The 23,053-nt window shown below is 42.5% G+C and overlaps 1 protein-coding gene across 2 annotated transcripts in view; it reads right to left on the bottom strand.

Annotated features, from left to right (window-relative positions):
* The window catches only part of grin2aa (glutamate receptor, ionotropic, N-methyl D-aspartate 2A, a), an 81,153-nt gene that overhangs the window by 39,837 nt on the left and 18,263 nt on the right, over positions 1-23,053 (bottom strand). For both annotated transcript variants that reach the window (XM_034926992.2, XM_034926991.2), the window contains exons 4-5: positions 8,911-9,503; positions 5,107-5,221 (exon numbers count right to left, since the gene is read on the bottom strand). In XM_034926992.2, coding sequence (XP_034782883.2) covers positions 5,107-5,221; positions 8,911-9,503 — 708 coding nt within the window. The remainder of the gene's footprint in view (positions 1-5,106; positions 5,222-8,910; positions 9,504-23,053) is intronic.

The raw sequence follows: 23,053 nt of genomic DNA, 5'->3' as shown, positions 1-23,053 counted from the left end.
GAAACTCTACCACCCAGGAAACTTGTTCTTTTTGTTTTTCTCCTGGTGGGTTCACGTCCAAGTGTGTTCGTTTTGCATTGAAAGTTAATGCTTGTTAAAAATGTATGTTGCTGCTTGCTGACAACAAAGGAACTTTGTCTGAAGGGAAAGAACACATTTTGAGATGCTTTAAATAAATAAGTAAACAAACACAATGTTGTTTTATAGTCCAAATAAATAAAGAAATATTGCAGCCTCCAGAAACTCCACGGAGGTTGGACTTTGAAACTCTTGGCTCCCAAGGCATCAGTTTGCCTGACCTGTCAGGGAAGGATGACATGGATGCAGAAACAAGAACATAAGATGACATGAAACTGTTATACCAGACCAAACATGTAGAGAAGTTCTTCAGACAGAGTAAAGTAGGGCAAAACCATGAAGAGGACACGAAATATCCATCATCATGAATCTCACTGTTGTCAAGTTTTTAACAGTAATTAAAGATTATTTTCTTGCAAGTCCTCTCCAGAGGTAGAAACGTGTTAGGTAGGGGTGTTTTTGTTGCTTCCCAAAGGCACTTAGGCACATCATGAGGCCTCACACACTTCAGGTACATCTTCAGCTCAGGAGAAGCATGGTGGCCTTGGGGAGGGCACTGCCCCGCTCACATACCCACAAGCGCTGGGGTAGCCGAGTGCAGACACATGCGGGAGAGGAGGCAGATGGCTGTTTTGTTAGCAGGCAGACGAATGGGTGGAGTATCCAGAGCAAAGATAGCAGAACCTGAACAGCCAATCACCATGGTCGATCTCGAGACTCTGGAATCTATCTAAGCAAGACTAGCACTGCATGCTTTTTGTTTAGTTGCAGCTTAAGATACATTCAGAATGAACCTTTTTTTCACCAAACCCACCGACCTGCTTTTGACAGGATTGTTTCTTGGACTGTACGCGTGACGGACTTCTGCAGGAGGGCTGGGTAATTGAAAGGAAATTATGATTAGCAGACAATGCCAAGCCGTCTCATCTCCACAGGTTCTCGTGAGGCTGCCATGTCTTAGAGATCCCTGCTAGTAAATACCTTGAAGCGCAACATTCACCTACCAGCTGCCCAAACCCTCCAAGGTCTCTGGAGTATATTAATCAAATCCGTTCCGTACAGAGAAGGCTTCTGGAAGAAGACCAGCCTGTCAACACGTACTTATCAAGTTTCTGCAGTCTCTCTCTCTAGCTGTCCTGACAGTTGCCAGAAAAGCAGACTCTAATCCATACTTTGCCAGCTTATCCCTTACTTTCTGAATAGCCCCCTAGGAACTGCTAATGGTCTCTGTTGCCAGTTTTTACTGTCAGATTTCCACTGAAGGGCCAGCACTTCAGATAACCTGGGAAAAGATTGTTTCTGAGGCTGGTGCACTTGACTGGACTTGTCATTACCCACCCAGTGCAACCGGCCCGCAATCTACAGCCAACAGGAAGATGCAGACGTCAAACTGTGGAAACAATGAGGCTGTAAACGTAAAACGAGTTCTGGTGTAGCAGCAGGACCAGAGGACACACAGTTGGAAATGCGGAGACAGGATTGGGACGGAGGGTAGGAGACTCTTCTTTCCCCTAAGGGGTGGCGAGGGTATGGGATGGGTTTCCTAGCCATGTTGTTGTATCCTTGGCGTTCTTAATTTTTTTAAATCAATCATTCATAAACATTATGTTCTTATGAAACTGGAAGCAAGTCTCTTGTCTCTGAGAAAGGTTATCCCTCCAGGAGAGGGCGGTAGAGGAAGAGGTTTGGGGAAGCTTGCTTTACCATGAATAAACAGAGGACTCCAACTTGAAGAGCCATCAATCGAGCACTTGGATCACAAACCCTAAAAGTCATCACTGACTGACAGCCTGTTCTCTCCAGCGAGCATGAGGAGTACAAATCTGCAGTAGGCTGACATCCAGACAAAGCATTTGATTATAATTTCCAAAGCTGCACTGCCACCACCAGCTCCCCGTCACACAGAAGCCAGTCCCAAGCTCTCCACACTGCCCACCTCCGTCCTTATGGGTTTCATCTATTTCAATCTGATGCGCGCGCCTTGATGTAAAACCCTGGCGCATGGCTTCTGTACCCTGTCGCTAAGCTACATTAACTTTGGAGAAAATGATTCTTTATAATAAGACACACCTTATGCTGAGGGTGGAGATGAGTTCCACCACAAATTCTTTTCATTAGTCTTCCAGAATAGAATCCCATCCAGCCTTTTCCCATTACTTCTGAAGGATGCCTTGCTTTCATTTTTTTCTGTGCTGTGTAGAGAGCGGCAGATTCCATGATGTTCAGTAATGTCATTTAGCAGTGCCCATGCATCCCCCTCCGTTATTCTGACAAGTTTATCACAAAGCTATTCTTAATCTATATAAATGGCTTGGGCCGAGACATAATCAGAAAACTATGCAAATTTGCAGACGACACAAAACGGACCACGCTGGCACCAAAGCAGACGAACACAGGTGTGTCGAATGGCCTTTTCTCATTCTTGAATTTCTTATGTTCTTATATCACCTATGAAGTGTCGATCCAATCATTGTGTTTACTGCACGCATCCCTTCCTATACACACTGTTTATTTTGCTGATCACTAAGTTGTTTGCTGTGGGCTTTCTTTCTTGATTCATAGACATCTTCATTCTGCAGAAACAAAGTTCTAGGTATCGCTGCAGTACTGTACATCAGTGCTGTAAATCATTTCTGAGATTCTTATCTTGGCGCTGATAAATTGAGTTTGTCAGGTTAATAATAACAGAGAACCGTGCTGAACTTCATTACTGTGCTATCATCTTCACAGAGCAATGCATCTGTCGACACCAAATATGCCTCAACCTAGAGGAGTTCAGCAGCATGCTCAAGATTGTAGGTCACACGTTACAATGAGTGTCTCGAATTACTGTGTATTTACAAAGTAGTTACTGAGTAAATACATGTGTACTTACACATAATTACAATGTTATTATGCATGATAAAACCCTAACCCTAAACCCCCTAACCCTAACCCTTACCCCAACCTTTTTTTTGATACCATTGTGTACATACATATATTGTGCAAAAAGATTTACACATTAAGTACATTGTAATTATGCACGGGGGGGGGGGGGGGGGGGGGAGGTATGCAATCACCAGATATCATCATCGGACTGACCCCCCCCCCCCCCCCCCCCCCACTGTTACCTGATGATGTCGGCTTACTCGCTTGAGCACTTTCCAAAGACATATACATAAAATGTATCTATGCAACACATTTCTAAAATTCATAGAGAAATGTGATTAATGCATAACTTTTTCATGCTTTCATGCTGTAAAGCTTGGTCCTATACAGTTCAAGGTCATTAGCAATTTGGTTCAAGCACCACTAGCAATGACCTAACCACTAGTAGCCAATCTATACAAAAGAAATGTAGACACAAACAGGCTTGCGCAGCTCCCAAATATTTTTTTTCATTTAATTAACGTCAACAAGCAGCATGTTGACACAGAATGAATGAACATAATTACTCTTTCAGGGATTCAATTTGGCATCACAACAACTTGATCTTTTCAGCTGTCAGCTCCCTGACGACAGGGAAAGGCAAAGAGGAAAAGAGCGCCGTACCCACGGGGGCAACTACCGGAGCGTGACGGCATCGGAACGGACTGCAGGATCCGGAGTTACAAAGTGACAGCGACCCCGTTCTGAAACACGATTCACTGCTCAGCCCTCCCAGCAGGAATGGTACTTTCACTAATTGCATCCCACTGCTTAAAACGCTGTAGCCCGTGCCTTTGTTAACACTGTGAGCAAAACTAATACCACTCTGATTTGTCAACAGCCGCAACAGGGATGGCACACCACGTGGAAGCAGAGACTGTGAGGCAAGTAAACAGGCTGAGAGAATAAAGGAAGGACTTTAAGAGGCCCCGGCCTCGTTTAGCATCAAACATGAGCGCTAATGCACCCTGCAGTCAGACTGCTGGCAATGAAACTTGCTGAGGAAATCTTTCTGTAGAAATGCGCTTAATGATATTGTATTATGCATGAATGAAACTTTGGTTTGGACAATGATCTATACAGTAGTATAAGCTATTGAGAGTATCTCATCCTGAAGGGTGTCCAGCATGCCAAGCTTGTGTTTTTACTATGCTCTGTCGCGGGGCTGCTAGCTCTAATTTTGTATTTAAAGCCGTGGCAGGGGGTGATTGTCACTGACATGCTTGTTATGAACGTGACCTTTAAACAACCACAATGTTGCCACAGCCATGTCCGGGTGTTGCATGTTTGCATTGCAGAACTTACTCACTGATGCAAATAAACAGGGGAAACGTGTCTCAGCATCTTTCATCCCAGACAATGGGGGTTGCTAATTTAAGAGCTATTTGGGCTATTTGGGTTATATCCTATAGGTGGGGCAGGGGTTGGGAACAGAATATAATTATAGTTATTCTGTAAAGTCTAAGCCCTTTTATAATCCTGTCATTGTATGTGGTGAAAGAGAAATCCTTCCTAAAATAGCTTTGATGCCTGTTTATCCGGAGTGGTGACAGTGTTGGCTGTAGAGTTCGTTATTCACATTAGGAGCACGGTATCGAGGGACTGCGCATTGTTCTCCAGCAAGACACTGTGAACATATCCATCCTTTGGGAATGCGAGTAAAACCATTTTAATTCATCACTTTTTTTTCCCAAAAGCATGCTCCTGTTTTCCATTTATACTCCATTGTGATACTGACTTACTGGGGTTCCAGATCACACGCAGGGCGATCCCACCCCAACTGCTTGGCTCTGTATTCATTTATCATTGTTTATCAGCATGTATTGACACAAGCCAAATTGTAACCTTTGGAAGTATACCAGTGCATACTGTATTTACCTGTTGTTTGTGGTGCTGACACACAAAGACATGCCACAGTTTCCCTGTTATCCACCTGAAACTCAGATTGTTAATGAGGATACACCTCCTCCCATGGCTGAGCTTGGGTTAGTCATTCTTGAGTTATACAGTACATGAAAAAGCATTCTCTGTGCCTGATCAGTATGCGTTACTTTACAGCAGCTGCAATATAACATGTGCAGGATCTGAAGTGTGAACTTGTTCAAATGGAATGGACCTTACCTTCTCCCATACCCTGTCCTTGTTCAAAACTATGACAACTAGCTTGGGGTTTGCTTGATATCCGTCTTCTGTGAAGGACAAGTCTCTGCCATTCCAGGTCACATTCATCATAAATCTGAAAGACAAACATTCAGTGAAAGAATTAATGAGCCACACGGTAACTAATGAGCTACCTAGTTCAGTCATCAGATTAACACAGATGAAATATGTGCAGGGAACCTTCTTACTCACAGAGGATGCCTGAGTCTGCATTTCTCTGATAGAAAGCCCGAGGCATTGCATGAGAGGCACAATTATTTGGACTAGAAACTAAACACTAATACAGGAAATGTATCAAGTCTTACCTTGAGTGCAGCGCTGCTCTGGCAAATTCTAGAATATGAAAGGATCGACCCTCAACAGTAAATTATTAAAAGTGAACAGAAGGGCAACTGTTCAGCTGGTCCCATGATGTTTGCTGGAATCACGTGAGGATCACATAATCACCTGACTCGTGGGAGACACAGCGATTGGAATGGAGATGACAGGCAGCTGGGAGACTTTTTGAGAGCTGCTATAAAATATAGCTTTCATAAGAGATTGACACAAATGTCTCATTGAAACATTGGTCTAACTATAGTTACATTCTTGGGGGGGGGGGGGTTGTAGTAGTTAGAAATACAACTTCACTCAGCTTGAGCATGATTCTGAATTCTAAGCAAACAGTTTAAATGAGTTTCACAAACATACACATTGCTGACCCATATCAAAGCGTGCCACGCTCAACCTGCACAGTAATTTAGCAGGCTTTGCGATGCTTTCCCCCTGACTTATACAGAGAATTTCCCATGGCTTATCATCATTTAGCATGCTTTTTTACCATGCTTTGATATGACTGGCCATACTTTATATGGTAACCTTTTAAACTGCTAAACACTAAATTTATGGGATGTGCTGCATGCTTTTTATAAATGACTATTCCTCATTTCAGACCCAATTCTAAATCCGGTACTTCATATGATCCTGATACACAGCAGCTGAGAAGCACACAGTAAACACTGGAGCAAAGTGCCTTGCAAAGGGACTATTGTCTCAATCCCTGCAAGGTGTGAGCTTCATTAAAGATCATTTCTATGTCCTGGAGGTTGACATTGTCTCTTGTTTCAATAGCCAGACATGCTTTCACACTTGCTTCTGTTCACACTGCTTGTGTGTCACTCGATAGCTGGTGGGATTTGTGCTTTGTGAATAAAAGAACACCCACGGATCTGAAGAAAACAGACACACTTGCTACGAAGAAAGGCAAACATAAAAGCCTTGTGATTTCCCGCAGGTGAGTGAATGAAAATACAATGCAGTACACATGCAAGGAAATAAAAAAAAAAACTCACCGGGTACAGGCAATGTCATACATGCAGAAAGCATATGGGAAGGATTTATTATTATTATTATTATTATTATCATTATTATTATTATTATTATTATTATTATTATTTTATTTGTATCTCCCCAGGTGTGCGATGCATCTTCTCAAAAGCATGATTAGTAAATGCATTTTTCAGCAGTGGATTAACCCTCTGTGCTGAACCAAACAGAACTTACCACGTAAATTGTTACCAGCTATTTAACTTGCATGGTGCAGTTCCACATGTGAAATCATATGCGAGTCCAGAGACATTGTAATTAAGGCTGCTGGTAATGTTACAGGGAATACTGTACATCTTTATCACGCCCACATTACAATGTATCTACTCAGGAAGGTGGACCTAATCCATCATCTACAGCTAGGGTTCCAATGTAAATTAATCCGTACAGGGGGAACAGTATATTGAAATATTCTGGGGATGAGAAGCCTACATTATTAGTAATCTGTAGGGCGATTCATTATTATTACTATTATTACAAAACGACATATATTTTAATAGCCTCAAAGTTGCAAAGAAACAAATGCTCCAGATTGCACAAAGGGCATAACAGAATCACGCTGCTGCAGTATAGCTGCCTTCTGCCTTCAGTTTGTAAATGATAATTGTTCTCCTGTAATTGCATAGACAATCAACTGCTGCTTTTCATGGTTATTATTGTGCAATTTCTGTACCTCTGCAAATGAATGGGATTTCTACAGTCCGTATGTACCACAGAGGGGCTGTAAGTAATGTTTACTATAATATACTGTACACTAGGTTTAATTAACAAGCACAGATATCTGTTTAAGCATGCAGTGTTTTGCAGCGACGCTCCCAGTAATCGTGTATTCATAACTATCTCTATGATGTTCTAGAATGTCTGCAGTCCCCATGTGTTCTGTTCTTTTTTCTTTGACTTTCTCTACACGTCTTGTAAGTCTCAGTGTTACGTAAATCCTGCGCTGCTAATCAGTTCAGCACAGAAGCACAGAGAGGTGCTTGGGGCACATTGTGAATAAACCAGGAATGGGAACCAGAAACCAGAAACCAGAAAGGACCTGCGGATTGTATAGAGCGAGCAACACTCCCGGGTTCCATTGCTGACCTGAGCCCATCGAAGTCTGAGGAGTGTCTCAGCCTTTACCAGGCTGCTGTTGTTTTTACACACCAGGTACTGCTGGTGTTTATGTGATTGAGGGTTCGTTAGTGTATTCTGTATAGACTCTCCGCACCATCTGCACACCCAACACCTGCTTTGTGTTTTAGTCCATATCAGCTCTTTCAATTAGACTGCAGACCACAGCTGTAATCAGCAACATCCATGCTAATGAAGCAGCCCACTAAAGCAGGTGAACACTATCAAGTGCAGGACACCTTGACTGTTTAATGTTTATACGTGGAAGCATTGATTTTAATTTGGTATTTATTTCTTTATTTATTTGCACTTTCAGCGTGTATAATGCTAAAGCCTGTTTATTTATTTTTTCTCTTTTTCAGATACATTGCACAAGTAAAATTACTTTGGGGAAAAAATATGCAGCCTCTACAAAATGGAGCCTGGTATTAATTAAAACATTTTTATACACAGTCGTCGGCCTCTTGTACTTCCATAATCATCTTTGCAATTTTCGCCCTGTCTTTAAGATGCTCAATAATCCGCAGTCTACTGTATCAGCAATATGGAATGTAGCTTGGTTTATTCATGTATTTATTAGACAATAAAAATGATGGGCACCCAAGAACTTTTAAATAGAGATACATCTCAAAGAGATCCTTGAAGTAACCACTTTCAGACCACACTCCAACCCCTCACAATAATCTTTTTGCAAATTGAAATTGTCAGTAGAAGTGTTGATGAAGAGTAATGAAGTGTTTCAAAAGACCATGAAAGCAGAAAATTAGATTCTAAAGTACAGTTTCAAACGGTTTGAAAATAAACACCCAATTACTGTTTTGCTTGCCGTTTGTGTTTAAAATCAATTGTCGTAATAGATCTCTGTGTGTTTAAATTGTCTGTACGTTTCTCAAAGGTGTCTTCACGCCGAAGTGATTATGAACCAATTAATATTTGAAAGGTTCATTGAGATTGTGTGTTAAGAATGCCTCGCTTTCAAGATTATGTTAACTTTTAGTTCATTTATTAGGCTGGTTTCACAGACTGCCAGTCGGTTCTGTGAAACCAGCTGCAAGGCATTTCTTTCATGTATGCTTTTAGGTGAATATACCCTGTCCTTTCTTTTTTATCAATTATCTCTGTGTCCAATTCTGGTCCTGGTTAGAAAAGTCACCTGTGCATGTGTGTGACGCAGGTACTACTAATGAAGAGTAACTTAACGTGATGTGACGTGCTGCATTTAATTCACAAAGACGGCTCCCTCTTGAAAATCAAATAACAGCAGTATAAAAATAAGCAGCTTACTTGTGCAAGGCGTTGGACGGCAGCTCGCTTTGTTCCAGTGGTCCGTAGCAGCTGGTCTTCGCCTCCGGAATGAAGCTGTATTGATCCAGCATGGCAGTGGCGGCGCTGGTTATAATCCCCAGGCCGTCCCGCACCCTGGCTTCCAGGGGGTAGTCCCAGTCATCGTACGAAACCGAAATCATCCCGGACGGGAACTCGTCGGGAGTGATCTCGGTGTTGCCCGTGCTCAAGCTGGGGACAATCCAGACGGAGCCGTATCCCGTCAAGCCCAAAGAGCGTGCCTCGTCCAGGATGTAACTGGCTTCGTCCTTCGAGCAGTACAGCAGGACCACGTTGGAATGGATCTTCTTCAGCTGGATCTGGGTCTTCGTATCCCCGACCACGGCATCCAGAGTGATCATGTTCTGTAAATCCCACCCTACGAAGCTGTTGTCCACCGTGGTCTTTATGATGGTGAGGAAATCCTGATACCCCGGGAACTTGCTGGTCACCACAGAGAACGTGTGCCAGTCGTACTCCTTCATGATGTTCAGCATCAGCAGGGCTTCCTGCTGAATAGAAGCCCCGAACTGGAAGAACGTGGACATCTGATCCTGGAAAACAGAGAGAGAAACGAAAGGGAGTTCAGCAAAGGAACCCGGCAAGCTGGGTCACAGTGCACTTTAGCTTGTTATGGGATATGCAAGCAAGCAGAAAGGACTGGCTGTGCTGTGGCCTTCGTCCACCAAGGAAATGACTGCAAAATGTGCCGTGTCAAGCATGGGTCACACAATGTGAGTGGTCTTTATCTGTCTCAGAGCTGAGAAAGAATACATAGACAGAGAGACAGACATAGTTAGAAGTTCTGACATTAGTATTGGTATTGGTATATAAGACTCTTGGTTAATAGCAGTGCAATGCATTTGCTGGCTTTGTGATGCTTATATAATTCAGCCCATAGTAATGATCTGGGCAGTTTTGCTCATTTTAATGTAAGACTGAAGTAATTTAAAAGATGACACACGCAATCCCGGGGTAACACTTTTTTTATTTTATTTTATTTGATAATTTCATGTCATACACAGATTATACCGGGTGGAACTGCATCAAATATCCTGCAAAACGTCTTTTCTGTCGACTATTGTGGGCAATAAAAAAACAAACCAGCAAACCAGCATCATTGTAGGGAGTTTCAACAAGCCAGCGAATCATTCATTGACTGATGGAATGCAAACATTGGAACAGTAAAGCCATTAAATGAATTGCTGACCCAAACATTCTATATGGAACCATGCGAAATGGGGCAGGAGCTGTAAGACCTTCTGAAGGAGAGTTTGTGTATAATGCACAACACACAGGTAAAGGCAGCTGTGTCTCACAGGACTGCTGATGGGTTTTATAGCACAACACCTGGAGAACAAGCATGATTAGTTTTTATATACATATATACATATACATATACATAGATATACACACACGCACACAAGTAGCTTTAGAGTTAAGCACTACAATATATATAGAACCAAGGGTAATCAAACATGCAAACCTCAGCACTACTATATACTGTGTGTGTGTGTGTATATATATATATATATATTTTTTTTTTTTAATTAGCTGGCTAACTAATTATTTTAAAACTTCAAGGGGTGATTTACTGATTACAAGAAGGAGCTCTTCTGCTGATGCTTGAGTAAAGTAGCTGCTGTACGATGAAGTGGATGAATGAAACGCTGCCACTGGGTTATCTGTACAACATCACGTCAGCACAGGAACTGAATCAGCAAGGAGCACTTCAGCAGCACCACGTCACACACATCCAGAGTTTCATTCCATAGTTCAACAAGTACGTGTGTTCATCTGGATCTTCTGAATCATTTGAAATCTGTACTAGCCTCATGACATGTTGAGAACGTGATTTTATTTAGTTTTTTTAAACTGATGCGTGGCGCTGTGTCTAGAAGTTTTCCTTGCAGCTCCAAGCTGCCGCTAATGTATAATGTGTCTGTCTTCACTCCCCTCTTCATTTATAGCCCAGGATGATGTTAATAAAACATGCATGAGACAACCTAATAGTGTCCCTATACATTTAATTTAATTGGGATTCAAGCTTACTGCAGAAATGAGCGTGGCTGGAGGAGACTCTAGATAATGAAGTCTTAAGTGTACTGACATCATGTAGCTGCCTGACTAGAGACTGAAATATTTGTGTTGCCTGGAATGGCAGACTGGGAAGGTATCAGAAAAGCCTATTTTTGAAACAGCACACATAACGATGCATAACAGTGGCAATACTCCACACACGTGAGTATCACATTCAACACTTGCACGAAACCCCTTTGAAATCAAACCCTGCTTGTGATACTGTTATTTAATAACAGCACCTCCTTGGCACACAGAGCGAATCTGAAATAAACTTTCAGCTTCTCCACCAGGCCTTGGCTGCTCACCCTGACACTACTGAGCCATCGATAAGCATCTCCTAATGTTGCAGCCAGCCCTGTGCTAAAGACCAGGCCTCACTGGAAATGCACGGCTGTGATGTTGTGGGATGCTGTGATTTACTCCATATTTACTCCATATTTTTTCCATTACCTTTCTTTAGCAGAGCTGATTCTGCTCACAAGCTGTTTTCTACCGCGGCTGAACAGCGGAGGAGATGAGCTAGTGCCCCTAAAGGCTGCCTGGCAGCTGACTCTTGGCAAGCCTGCCGGTGCTTGACATGTGGTTCAGATTTTCCCAGAAGAGGAAACTGCTCTCCTTCTCAACAAGAACCACTCCTCTGCCGAGCAAGACTGAAGCTAAAGACAGACACACTGGTTTGCCTGTCCTTTATCTTCTGTGATACTCTTGTAGGGCTTTCTTCATCATGAAAAATATGTTCAAAGTCACAGTTCCTCATAAGGGAGATATGCCTTACATATATAAATAAAAAAGCACATATTTTTCCTGAAGTCAATGACTGTTTTTATGCACTTTTTCTTTTTTAATTTATTTTGTGAACGTCCTATGTTGAGAGAAATGGAGCGGTGGACTAAGGAACGCTGTGAAGCTCCGTGGTCGTTGACAGCAAGAATGAGGAACGCTGCGAATGATTGGTCCACCGGTCCCTGCAGATTGTGCTTCATCACGAACGGAATCTGAGAATAAGACTCCCCTTTAAGTCTTGTTTCATGCTATGCTTTCACAAAGCCAGCTGGAAGGCAATTAGATAACCCAAGCATCATAGAAACAGACAGAGACTGTAAGTCTAGAGGGCTGGTTTATTTTAATCAGAGCTATATAAAAATGATAGAGCGCAGTATCACAGTAGTCCAATTATATTTCCCCCTGCAATTTATTTCTTGCAATGCACCTTTCAGTTTCGCATTCATGAATATTTATTAAGGAGGCTGTGTGGTCCAGTGGTTCAAGAAAAGGGCTTGTAATCAGGAGGTCCCTGGTTCAATTCCCACCTCAGCCACTGACTCATTGTGTGACCCTGAGCAAGTCACTTACCCTCCTTATGCTCCATCTTTCAGGTGAGACGCAGTTGTAAGTGACTCTGCAGCTGATGCATAGTTCACACACCCTAGTCTCTGTAAGTCGCCTCGGATAAAGGTGTCTGCTAAATAAACTACTAATAATATTTTAGTGTATTAAAAACAGTGTTTAAGACAATATACTAGATTTACAGTAATTGCATCTGAAATGCAGTCTTGTTTTATTAAACTCCCTATCCAAAGTAAAAATAAAAATAAAACTGTTCATGTAATTGAAAAGAAATTTACTGCAAAAAAAAAAAAGAAGTAATTTACGAGTTTGAAAGTCAACGGAATAACACTCTGAAATACTGTATGTGGGTCAATAAAAGAGAACAGCTGTAGTCAAGCCAGGGCCGACTGGATTTATAGTTCATCTTTTTGTTTTTAGCACTGCAAACGACTTTTGATGGGAGGCTACAATTCTTCAGGAAGAAATCAGGGTCTGGATCACTGGTGCTCAGTAAAGCTGAGAGAGTCTGCCTCCCTCACGGCATCAATCTGCCTATTGGAAGCCTTCTACGTCTTTCAACACTGTTTCATAGAGTCCAACCAATCACAGCATGGCAGCAGGGTGTCACTAAAGCAATAAAGAGTTTCTGGGATTGTCTTGGGGAGTAATTACCAGCTTTATTGCTATTGTAATATTATTATTATTTATTTCTTAGCAGATGCTCTTATCCAGGGTGACTTACAATTGTTACAAGATACCACATTATTTTTACATACAATTACATTATTTTTTTACATATAATTCCCCATTTATACAGTTGGGTTCTTTTACTGGAGCAATCTAGGTAAAGTACCTTGCTCAAGGGTATAGCAGCAGTACCCCCCACCTGGGAGTGAACCCACGACCCTCCGGTCAAGAGTCCAGAGCTCTAACCACTACTCCACACTGTCGTCCTGTGTATATATATGGGGTTACTTCTAGACTTTTGATGCCATGATAACTATACCCACGTATTGCTATTTCAATCTATTAATGTGCTTGTGATGTCATTTACTACATAGCTATGATGTAATAATCTACTGTTCCTTTCTGTTTAATCATTGCATTGAGTCTATTCATCCATTTATTTTCCTTTATTGTTCTATATTGTACATTATCTCTCATTTTATTTATTCTAAAACTGCATTCATGCTATGTTCACTTTTGTAAAGTGTTGGAACTATTGGTATATATGAATTTCACCTGTATTTATTTCAGGAGCTCTGTGCAATAGCCAGTGAGTTTTTGCCCGTCAGAAAAAAAGCAAACTGATGCAAATAGGCCTAATTTTGCATCCAAAATGATCTCCAATGGCAATGCTGGTTTTGTAATTTGAGGGGCAATGCTAGCACAAAGGCGACAGCCGTGAAATCTATCACTAAAATGTGAACTCAACTCTGTCTGGTCATCCACTGTAGTACCCTGATATCGTATCTGGTAATGCAGGGGTCTCCTAACGGCTCTGCTAAGGTTTTCATCATGGTACTACCATGGTAACCTAATGGTAAACCCATTGCAACAAATGGACTTTCACAAACAGGGCACGGAACACAATGGGTCCTTGACCATTAACTCCCGGGCACAGGTTATAAAGTCAGGAGCTGATTCTGTCTGAATGGCTTCTCAATAAATTGGTTCATCGTTCAAGCTGTACGGAATCAGAAAATTGCACCATTTATGATCATTCTTGTGACAGGCCATTCAATATTTTACAAGCTTGCTCGGGGAGAGACAGAGACAGAGAGAGAGAGAGAGAGAGAGAGAGAGAGAGAGAGAGAGAGAGAGAGAGAGAGAGAGAGAGAGAGAGAGAGAGAGAAACTCTTCTGAATGATGAAACAGACTTTGATGTAATATACAGTACAAGCCATGGTGGTAATTGGGCCATTCTGCACTAAAGTCTCATTTGATTATATCAAGGCCCGCAGCCACTGTAACTCTGTTCTTATTTAAGACATGGCATTATATTCGTACGCTCAGCCATGCTGAAAAGGGTTGGCTCTGCGTGCGCTCGGTGTAATATAACAAGCATCCCTTTATACTCCTCATTAACAGAGTATTTGAAATGTAGCCCAGCTTGGGAAGGGGTAGGGGTGGGGCAGCATTTTCAGTGATGCCACTATTGATAACAGCCACTCTGTATTCAGGTACATGCACAGTATGGGTATGTGTGTTTATGAGCCTCATTCAAAAAACGTCTGTCTGTCTGTCAGTCTCTCTACACAGTGAACACGATTCTTGCCTTGATTTTGAACCAAGCTTTAATCCCACACTCCCAGCCTCCTATAGATATTACAGATGGCATGTGTCTACAAGCCAATAAACTATCGATTTATGCAAATGTTTTCAATCTTATCACGCGATTATTAATCCAGATTAAGACTGGTTGATCACATACAAACCGTTTATGTCCTGAATCGCTAAATTTTGCAATCTTTTAATCTCCCCTTGTCTCCGTCAGAACACAAACCCTATTATCCACGCATGGCTTTGTCACACACCTTGTAATCTGCTATAGTCTTCATCACAGATCCAGTCCTCTCCTTATGCCACAGCTCTTTGAATGTTTACTGACCGGGCTAATACCATGACAGGGAGGCTTGGGCGACCTTTAACCTCATCATTGCCACTGCAGGTCAAGCTGCTGAATGTCAGCTCAATCTATTAAAGCCTTTGGATTTCACTTGGGTATAATCAGATAAAAAATCCCTGTGTGTGTCTGCATTGGCTTACCCAAAAAAGTACCAAAAAATATATCATAATTAAAAATAAGCAGAATGAGAAGGACATAATGAATTAAAAAAAAAAGACCTAATTACCCGGGCAACGCTGCCAGTTCTAACTCGTTTCAGTCCAAAGTATGTAAAGCACTAATGCTGTCTTTTAATTGAATTCCGCATTAACTTATTAAACTCTCTTCCCCCCTTCATTAGCCCCTGGTTCTGCAAGAGCGAGGGTAATCCCTTTGCAACTATTGCTCAGCATGCCTCTTTATCTGAGGCTGATCGTGACCAGCACATTTATACGCTGGGATAAATCAGCACATGGAAGGGATCAGAGCCACCAATCCGGTGTGAGAACTCCACATAACCCTGCTAATGCAATGCCATACCTCTTGGGGGGGCTTGTCCTGATGCCAAGCATATGAGATAGTCTCACGTTACGCAGTCCAGTAAAATCATCTCAAAGAAGAAAAAGGTCACCAGTTAGCTGAAAGTGCCTTAGCCTTTTTTGTTCCTTTTCACTTTAAATTACTCTGCAACCCTGATTCTGTTCCTCTGACATTTCCTTGCGTTCAGGACCCGCTGTAAACCCTCTTCTGTTTTCTCTTTGTGTGCCTCGTGTCTTGAGGGGGGCTTTTAAGATGACCCCCCTCCTTTGAGTTTATCTCGCGCTGCAAAGTCAAACTGCATCAGTGAATTAATTATCAGTCCTCTGCAGTTCTATATTCTAGCCCTTTTCTCAGTCTCACTCCTTAAACCCTTTAGCTGCAGGACTGTTTGATATAGGCTGGAGCCGGGCGAGCAATCCTTACTCCTTATCATTTCTTGCTGTCACGCTTTTGTTTCAAGTGTTTAAAAGGCATTGAATGGGCTGAACCCTCATAAACACGTCTCTAACACGTAGCTTTGAGATGTACAATGTGCACACGACTCTGTCAAGTGAGAAATGGGATATCAAGCAAAAAGAGATGGAATAGCCAAGACTGTACGAGTCAAAGCATGTAACCAGCTGTGACAGATTATTTGGACACTCTATTCATGCTCCAGGTCCCCACCAGGCACGCGCCAGGGGCTAGTTCAGCAACTAGAATCAGTCCCTGCTTGCACCCCCAGCAAATCAGACTGAATACTGAAACCAATATGAAGGCATAAATAATTTCTGCAAAACATTGGAGAGAGAGAGAGAGCGAGAGAGAGAGAGAGAGAGAGAGAGAGAGAGAGAGAGAGAGAGAGAGAGAGAGAGAGAGACCGTGGGTATATGTGCTCACCTTTCTGAAACAGGCCAGTATTCTTTCTTGTGGGTACAACTACAACCAAAGACTGAAGTGACAATTCCCTTTCAACAACATACAAGACAACTCACTAATCAATTTCTAATACCCAAGACAACACTCAGAGCCAAGTCATGTACAGCCTTTTCCGTGTGAATAGGACTTTGCACAGCAATCTTGTCACATACTGTACCTACATTATCTCTGAATAGAAAAATGAAAATGATCCTATTTGCATTTTGCCAGGCTTGGTTAGCTTGGGCTATGAAAAGTCCAATACCATGCAGAGTGAAATGTTATCGAAGCCCTTCGAGGTGAGTAAAATAAGCTCTGTTAATAACACACTCTCGTTATTAAGACTGGACCTGGTATACCGGATCCATCTTGAGGGATCGCTTGTACAATTAATAGGGGGATGAGATGCAATTTATGTAAGATAAGAAACCAAATGAATACAGGCAAGCTCCTCTAAAATACAAATGAGTTTGGGATTTTAATTCATTTTATTAACCTTTTCTTTATTTACTTCCACCAAACGAGTCCAATGAGTGTCTTATCTCACACACTGTAGCTGTCTTCTCAGGATCTGGTTGGAGGATGAAAACAGTTTAACACCAGACCTGAATTGCTTGAAAATGTTAATCTTATGTGCATACCTGTACTCTGCAGAGATCCCATTGGTGTAAAAAAGAAAAAAAAAGAAAAAAAGCCTGCTGTACTAGAATCGAAGTGCATGAACTTCTTTACTTGTTATACTAATTTACTATTAAGCAACTTTACAGAAAGAACCCAGAAATAACAGACTAAATAGGGCATGTTTATATGTGTCTGGGCATGTTTATATGTGGAGATAGAAAAGACACCAGTAGTAGGTTGTTGTGTAATGAGAGTTAAGAGAGACACATGTAAAACCCTTTGTGAGGCTTGCTATAGGAGCCCTTAGAAGAGAGGGATTAAGGGTCTGTGCTGGGGCCAATGATGGTGTATCGCCTCAGCACAAAGGCAGTTGCCAAGGTCATGTTGAATTGAAGACCTCTTCTGCTTTTCCAGGCTAACAGCTCTTGCAAAGCTTCAGTTGTACTGACGGGGGAAACACACATCCGGGAATTACTCAACGCACTTCAAACCCCCGGCCAACAGGGGCCTTGTTAGACCCTTTACTGCTCATCCCCACCCTTCCTCGGAGATTTCTGTTCATGATCAAAGTGGCATCTGCTGGGACAGGTTTGAGCGCAGGTAGCGCCAGTTTAATTGTGGGCACTGCCTGCCAGCTCCTGACATGTAGCATCGCCCGTCTGCATTGGCCAGGGAGTCGACTGACATCTAAAGTGTACTTTGCAGTCGGTCTCCCTTCAATTCTGTATTTTTATTTTCTGTAGGTTTTTCTGTCCACGTTAAGGCAGTCCTTTATTTGGATTCGGATCGTTGTGTCTGCCGGAGATCAAGACTCCCACTCTGTGTCTAATTAAATTCACTGCTCCACTTGCCGAGCTCTGTTTGAAAACCCCCTGTGACTGAAAACCAGTGATTTGGAACCCAAGTAAGCCACAGACTTCTCCAGCTTCTGAATCCCTGTATCCTTCATAAAATATCCCACTTTCGAATGCTAAACCCTTGATCTCTGTAGTAAATCAGGCAGTCATTCATTCATTTATCCATTCTTTCTACCATTCTCATTGCTCCTGCTGCCAAGACTCACAATTGAAGCCCATTTCTGGATCACATCTGATACAATGCTTAGCCACCCCTCCATATTATATATTTTTTTGAAATCCAGCCTCACAAGCCATGGTTTTTTTTATATGTAGTACAGTATGTGCTGCCGGAAAGAAAAATGGAATCTAGTTACAAAGTGGGGTCGAACATACTCAAAGTGAACTATCAATATTGTACTATAATTTGACTTAGCTGATGTTAGACTGCCGGTATGCATCTGCTGTATCTGTTAAGCAGCAGGCTGAGAGGAAACAGAACACTGAAGTGTTCTGAAAACCCAACTCAATCAAGCACTGATAAAAAGCCTATGACAAGCCTTCATTGTGATGTCACAGACCTGCATTAACTAAGTGATTGTTGCACTCTGGGTATCTGTATTATATTGGAGCTCTGAGCCTTCATTTGCACCCTGAAAACAATTAAATCCTTTCAAGCTAGAGGAGCGTCTGTCTAACACGGCAATTCACGTTAATATGTGCTCGCTAATGATTAAGCTCGTAGATCAGTTGACAGTAAGAGGGAGTCGTTGGTTATAAAAATATCTGTAATTGCCCCTGTTTCGCGCCCTCACCATTATGAAATGCAGCCAAGGATGTGAATTTCTGAGCTCCTGTTACTAAACCTAACTGGTTTTATATCCACAGAAAGCAATAGCACATCACTTTGGGTGGTGGGTGTGTGGCTCAGTCCACAGTCCAGGGTTGCCTCTGCCCGCCCCCCCCCCCCCCCCCCCCCCCCCCCTCCAGAGGCAGTGTAGCCAAGAGGGACAGAGACCCAGAGGAACCTGGGTTCAAATCCCAGCTCTACCGCAATATTACAGCACAATGTAAGGTTTTCAACCACAGCCCCTGGCATGTGTCTCCCCTGATTTTACACATATTCTTACCCAGCAATGCACACAAAACCTTCATTTTGAGTTTATGCGCAACCCTGTGAAATGGCTCATGGGCATGTTATTAAGCTTATTATTCCAAAATCAGACTGCAGAATTAATGATGGCATTTCAAAATCCCTAAAGTACCTTCACTTATTTTTGGTCTGCAGCTCCACAGGCTTGTGGAAAATTTGTTGTGACCTACTGGGAGATCATTAGCTCTCCTCAGTGCGCCGAGCACACTGGAACAGCAGCACAGAGTAAAACACAGAGCTCTCCTCAGTGCACCGAGCACACTGGAACAGCAGCACAGAGTAAAACACAGAGCTCTCCTCAGTGCACACTGGAACAGCAGCACAGAGTAAAACACAGAGCTCTCCTCAGTGCACACTGGAACAGCAGCACAGAGTAAAACACAGAGCTCTCCTCAGTGCACCGAGCACACTGGGACAGCAGCACAGAGTAAAACACAGAGCTCTCCTCAGTGCACACTGGAACAGCAGCACAGAGTAAAACACAGAGCTCTCCTCAGTGCACCGAGCACACTGGGACAGCAGCACAGAGTAAAACACAGAGCTCTCCTCAGTGCACACTGGAACAGCAGCACAGAGTAAAACACAGAGCTCTCCTCAGTGCACCGAGCACACTGGGACAGCAGCACAGAGTAAAACACAGAGCTCTCCTCAGTGCACACTGGAACAGCAGCACAGAGTAAAACACAGAGCTCTCCTCAGTGCACCGAGCACACTGGAACAGCAGCGCAGAGTAAAACACAGAGCTCTCCTCAGTGCACCGAGCACATATTATTGATATTATCTGGGTATGTTGCCCTTTGAGGACCTGTTAATTCAGAGGGAGAGCTTGGAGAATATGTTTCCATGGTTTCAGCACGCAGTGAAGGGATGAAGGCTTGTTCTAAACACTTTAAATGCCCCTAAATGTCCCCACATTCATATCCACAGCAAACATAAGCACAGACTTGACTGCAATCAAATACACTCGAGCTCCAGGACTGCTAGCTGCCTGGGTGCTGTTATCATACTAAATACCATTCTTTAACTAAGTGCAACACTGGAGCGAGTGAGGTATTTCACTACAACACAAAGACATTTTATTGAAGCAGCCAGTGACCGAAATGAGTTTCAATAAAAGATCAAATGAGAACGGTTCATAGCTCAGGTTGCTTTAAGCCGTAGGGTCGACTCGTTGCACATCTGTGACTGCTGAGTTACTGCTGAGTTTTATGTTTCAAGCTTTATGTTTTTGTTAACCCTTATTTATTGTGTTTTGTGTTGTTTGCTGGGGTGGTGTGAGCCTCTTGCCAGATTCTTCTTTTAGTGGGACCTGGTTCAGTGGTGATCAATTCCGATTTTCAATTCCGCTTAAAAGAAGGAGAAACAGCTCAAAGTGCACCAGTTGTGTAACCCCACTGCAAGAGAAGGACACAGCGATTAGTGTCCCATCGCTACACGATGAGAACTTGAAGAGAAAAAAATGAAGGGTAATCTCCACCTGAACACTCCTGAAACCAGGTGTTTACATGTTTCATAACTCTGTGTAAAAAGTGCTTCCTCCCTTCTGTTCTAAATGTACTTTTACTCAGCATCCGTTGATGCCCTCTTGTTCGTCTCACTGCGCTAAATTTGAAGCAGTGTTTTGGGTTCAGGGCCATCACCAGAGCTGACATTCTGCCGAGGTCACACTCAGGTTTCAAGCTTTAGCTGCAGTATAGATATGACTGCTTGGTATTTACTATTCACCCTGAAAATCTATGTTACACAGCAAACCAACAGAGAAAACAAAGGAGTCTTTTACATGAGCATCAGCATTGATGATGCAAAAAAACAACCGAGAACACGACCTCACTGTCCTCATAGCTAGTTACGGCCATGCTTGGGCTAACTTTATCTAGACCATTTATGATTCTAAAGACTTCAAATCAAGCCCCCTCTTTCCAGTCTTTCTTCTGGACTGAAGAGATTGAATTATTTTAACCTGAGAGGCGAATGCTGTTCCTGTAAGTGGAGCACATGGAAGATGAAGCACGGGGTGCTGAGACTACAGTTCAGAAGTCCACAGAAGACTGTCTCCAATCTGGCATGAAAGCTTTGCAGATAAAGCCAGTCTATCTCCCGTTCTCTCTCAGCAGTGTGAGATCTCATCATTATTTATTTAGAAAGATTTGCAGCAAACAGATTCCTGCAGGATTCTCTCCTTATAGAACACGTTTTCAATACCAAAAGAACTCTCTCCAGTCCTGCAGAAGCGGAAACACATTTGCAGTACAATGCAATCAGTCGTCTGTGCCATCTCATATTGACAGGGATCTAATCAAAGCTCCTGTCCAGTGCTGTTTCTAAACAACTTGTTACAGAAAGAGATCATAGATTATTTATTTAGTTAACAAAAAATAAGCAGGTCAGCAGAATAACTCTCCTCTGCTTCCTCTCCATGTGCCGACAGCCCCAGGGAGAGATGTGTGTGTGTGTGTGTGTGTGTGTGTGTGTGTGTGTGTGTGTGTGTGTGTGTGTGTGTGTGTGTGTGTGTGTGTGACGAGTGTGATCCAGCTGCACTGATAACAGATATAACCCAGCTAGAATAGAACCTTGCTAGAATAGAACCCAGCTAGAATAGAACCCTGCTAGAATAGAACCCAGCTAGAATAGAACCCTGCTAGAATAGAACCCAGCTAGAATAGAACCCTGCCAGAATATGCTTCCTCCTTGCACACAGCCCCAGATGAAACCCATCAGTCAAATGCAGAAAATAAGATAAGCAGGTTTGATAATCACATCGTCAAGGTTACTCCTCTCCCTGTTAACAAGCAGCAGAGGAATCTAATCAAATTAGTGCACACCGGTTTCTGAAGCTGCTGTCTGGAGAAATGTGGCTTAAGGCAAAGGAAAAGACAGGATGAAAAGAAGATAAAAATACAAACACGCCCCCTTCCGTACAAACAAAGAGGTGAAACAGCAGCAGGTTAAAGTCTGTACTGCACTGCACCTTATAGACCCTGGTCAAACGAGCTCAGCTGTGTCGAAGGGAGAGAGGGGAGGGAAGAGACTAGGCTACGAGAGTAGAAGTTATGCAGACAGGAGTGAGAGCACAGTATTCACTAAGGGGAGGGGGGGGGGGTTGGTTACAAGTGAAATGAGAATGACAGCACACCATCAGTATAGCTGGCAAAACCCTGCGAACAGGAGCTGTCCATGGTGCTGAAACCACACTGGACCTGCAGCTCCAGAGAGCCTTTAGATCAGGGGTGCACAATCATGGTCCTGGAGGGCCGACGCCCTCCTGGTTTTTGTTCCAACTGTACACTAAATTGCTTAATTGGACCAATTAAGCTTCTAATAAGTGCTTGATTGGTCCAATTAAGTAATTTAGGGGACAGTTGGAACAAAAGCCAGGAGGACACCGGCCCTCCAGGACCAGGATTGGGCACCCCTGCTTTAGATCAATGTGTTGTACTTTGAGGAAGTAATGTATAGATCCAAGAGGATTGTTTGTACATCCTGTGAAACCGGGCCATCATCACAAAGCTTTACCTCCTGAGATATTATAAGAATTATTAGTATTTGATTTATTTGATTAAAAGTCTGTTTAGATTAAAGAACATAAAGCCAACAAAATAATTCCATAAAACTTTCCTCGAGATGCATTCCCATTGATTTTCACTCGTTACGACAAAGCGTGTATCTGTTAGCTTTCTTTTCATCATATTGTACCAGGAACACTGCTTCTTTGACACATTTCAATGTTGCTACAGTAAAAACCCAACTGTATAAATGGGTAATTGTATGTAAAAATAATGTGAAATAATGTATAATGTGATATCTTGTAACAATTGTAAGTCGCCCTGGATAAGGGCGTCTGCTAAGAAATAAATAATAATAATAATAATAATTCTTTAACTGTGGTAAATGTTTATAAGGGACACAGTGCAATACTGATCACCCTAATGTACTTGTGATCTAAATGCAAAGATGCAGGTTCCACTAAGTATCTCTGAGGAGCCTAACCTACAGTCCAGGACAGGTCTTCTAGTTCAGAGATTGGGAATAACTACCCAT

This window comes from Acipenser ruthenus, chromosome 22 (genome assembly GCF_902713425.1).
Source record: "Acipenser ruthenus chromosome 22, fAciRut3.2 maternal haplotype, whole genome shotgun sequence".
In the NCBI taxonomy this organism is placed as follows: Eukaryota; Metazoa; Chordata; class Actinopteri; order Acipenseriformes; family Acipenseridae; genus Acipenser; species Acipenser ruthenus.
The sequence above is the reverse complement of the archived record's forward strand: the minus strand, read 5'-3'. Positions and strand labels throughout refer to the sequence as shown.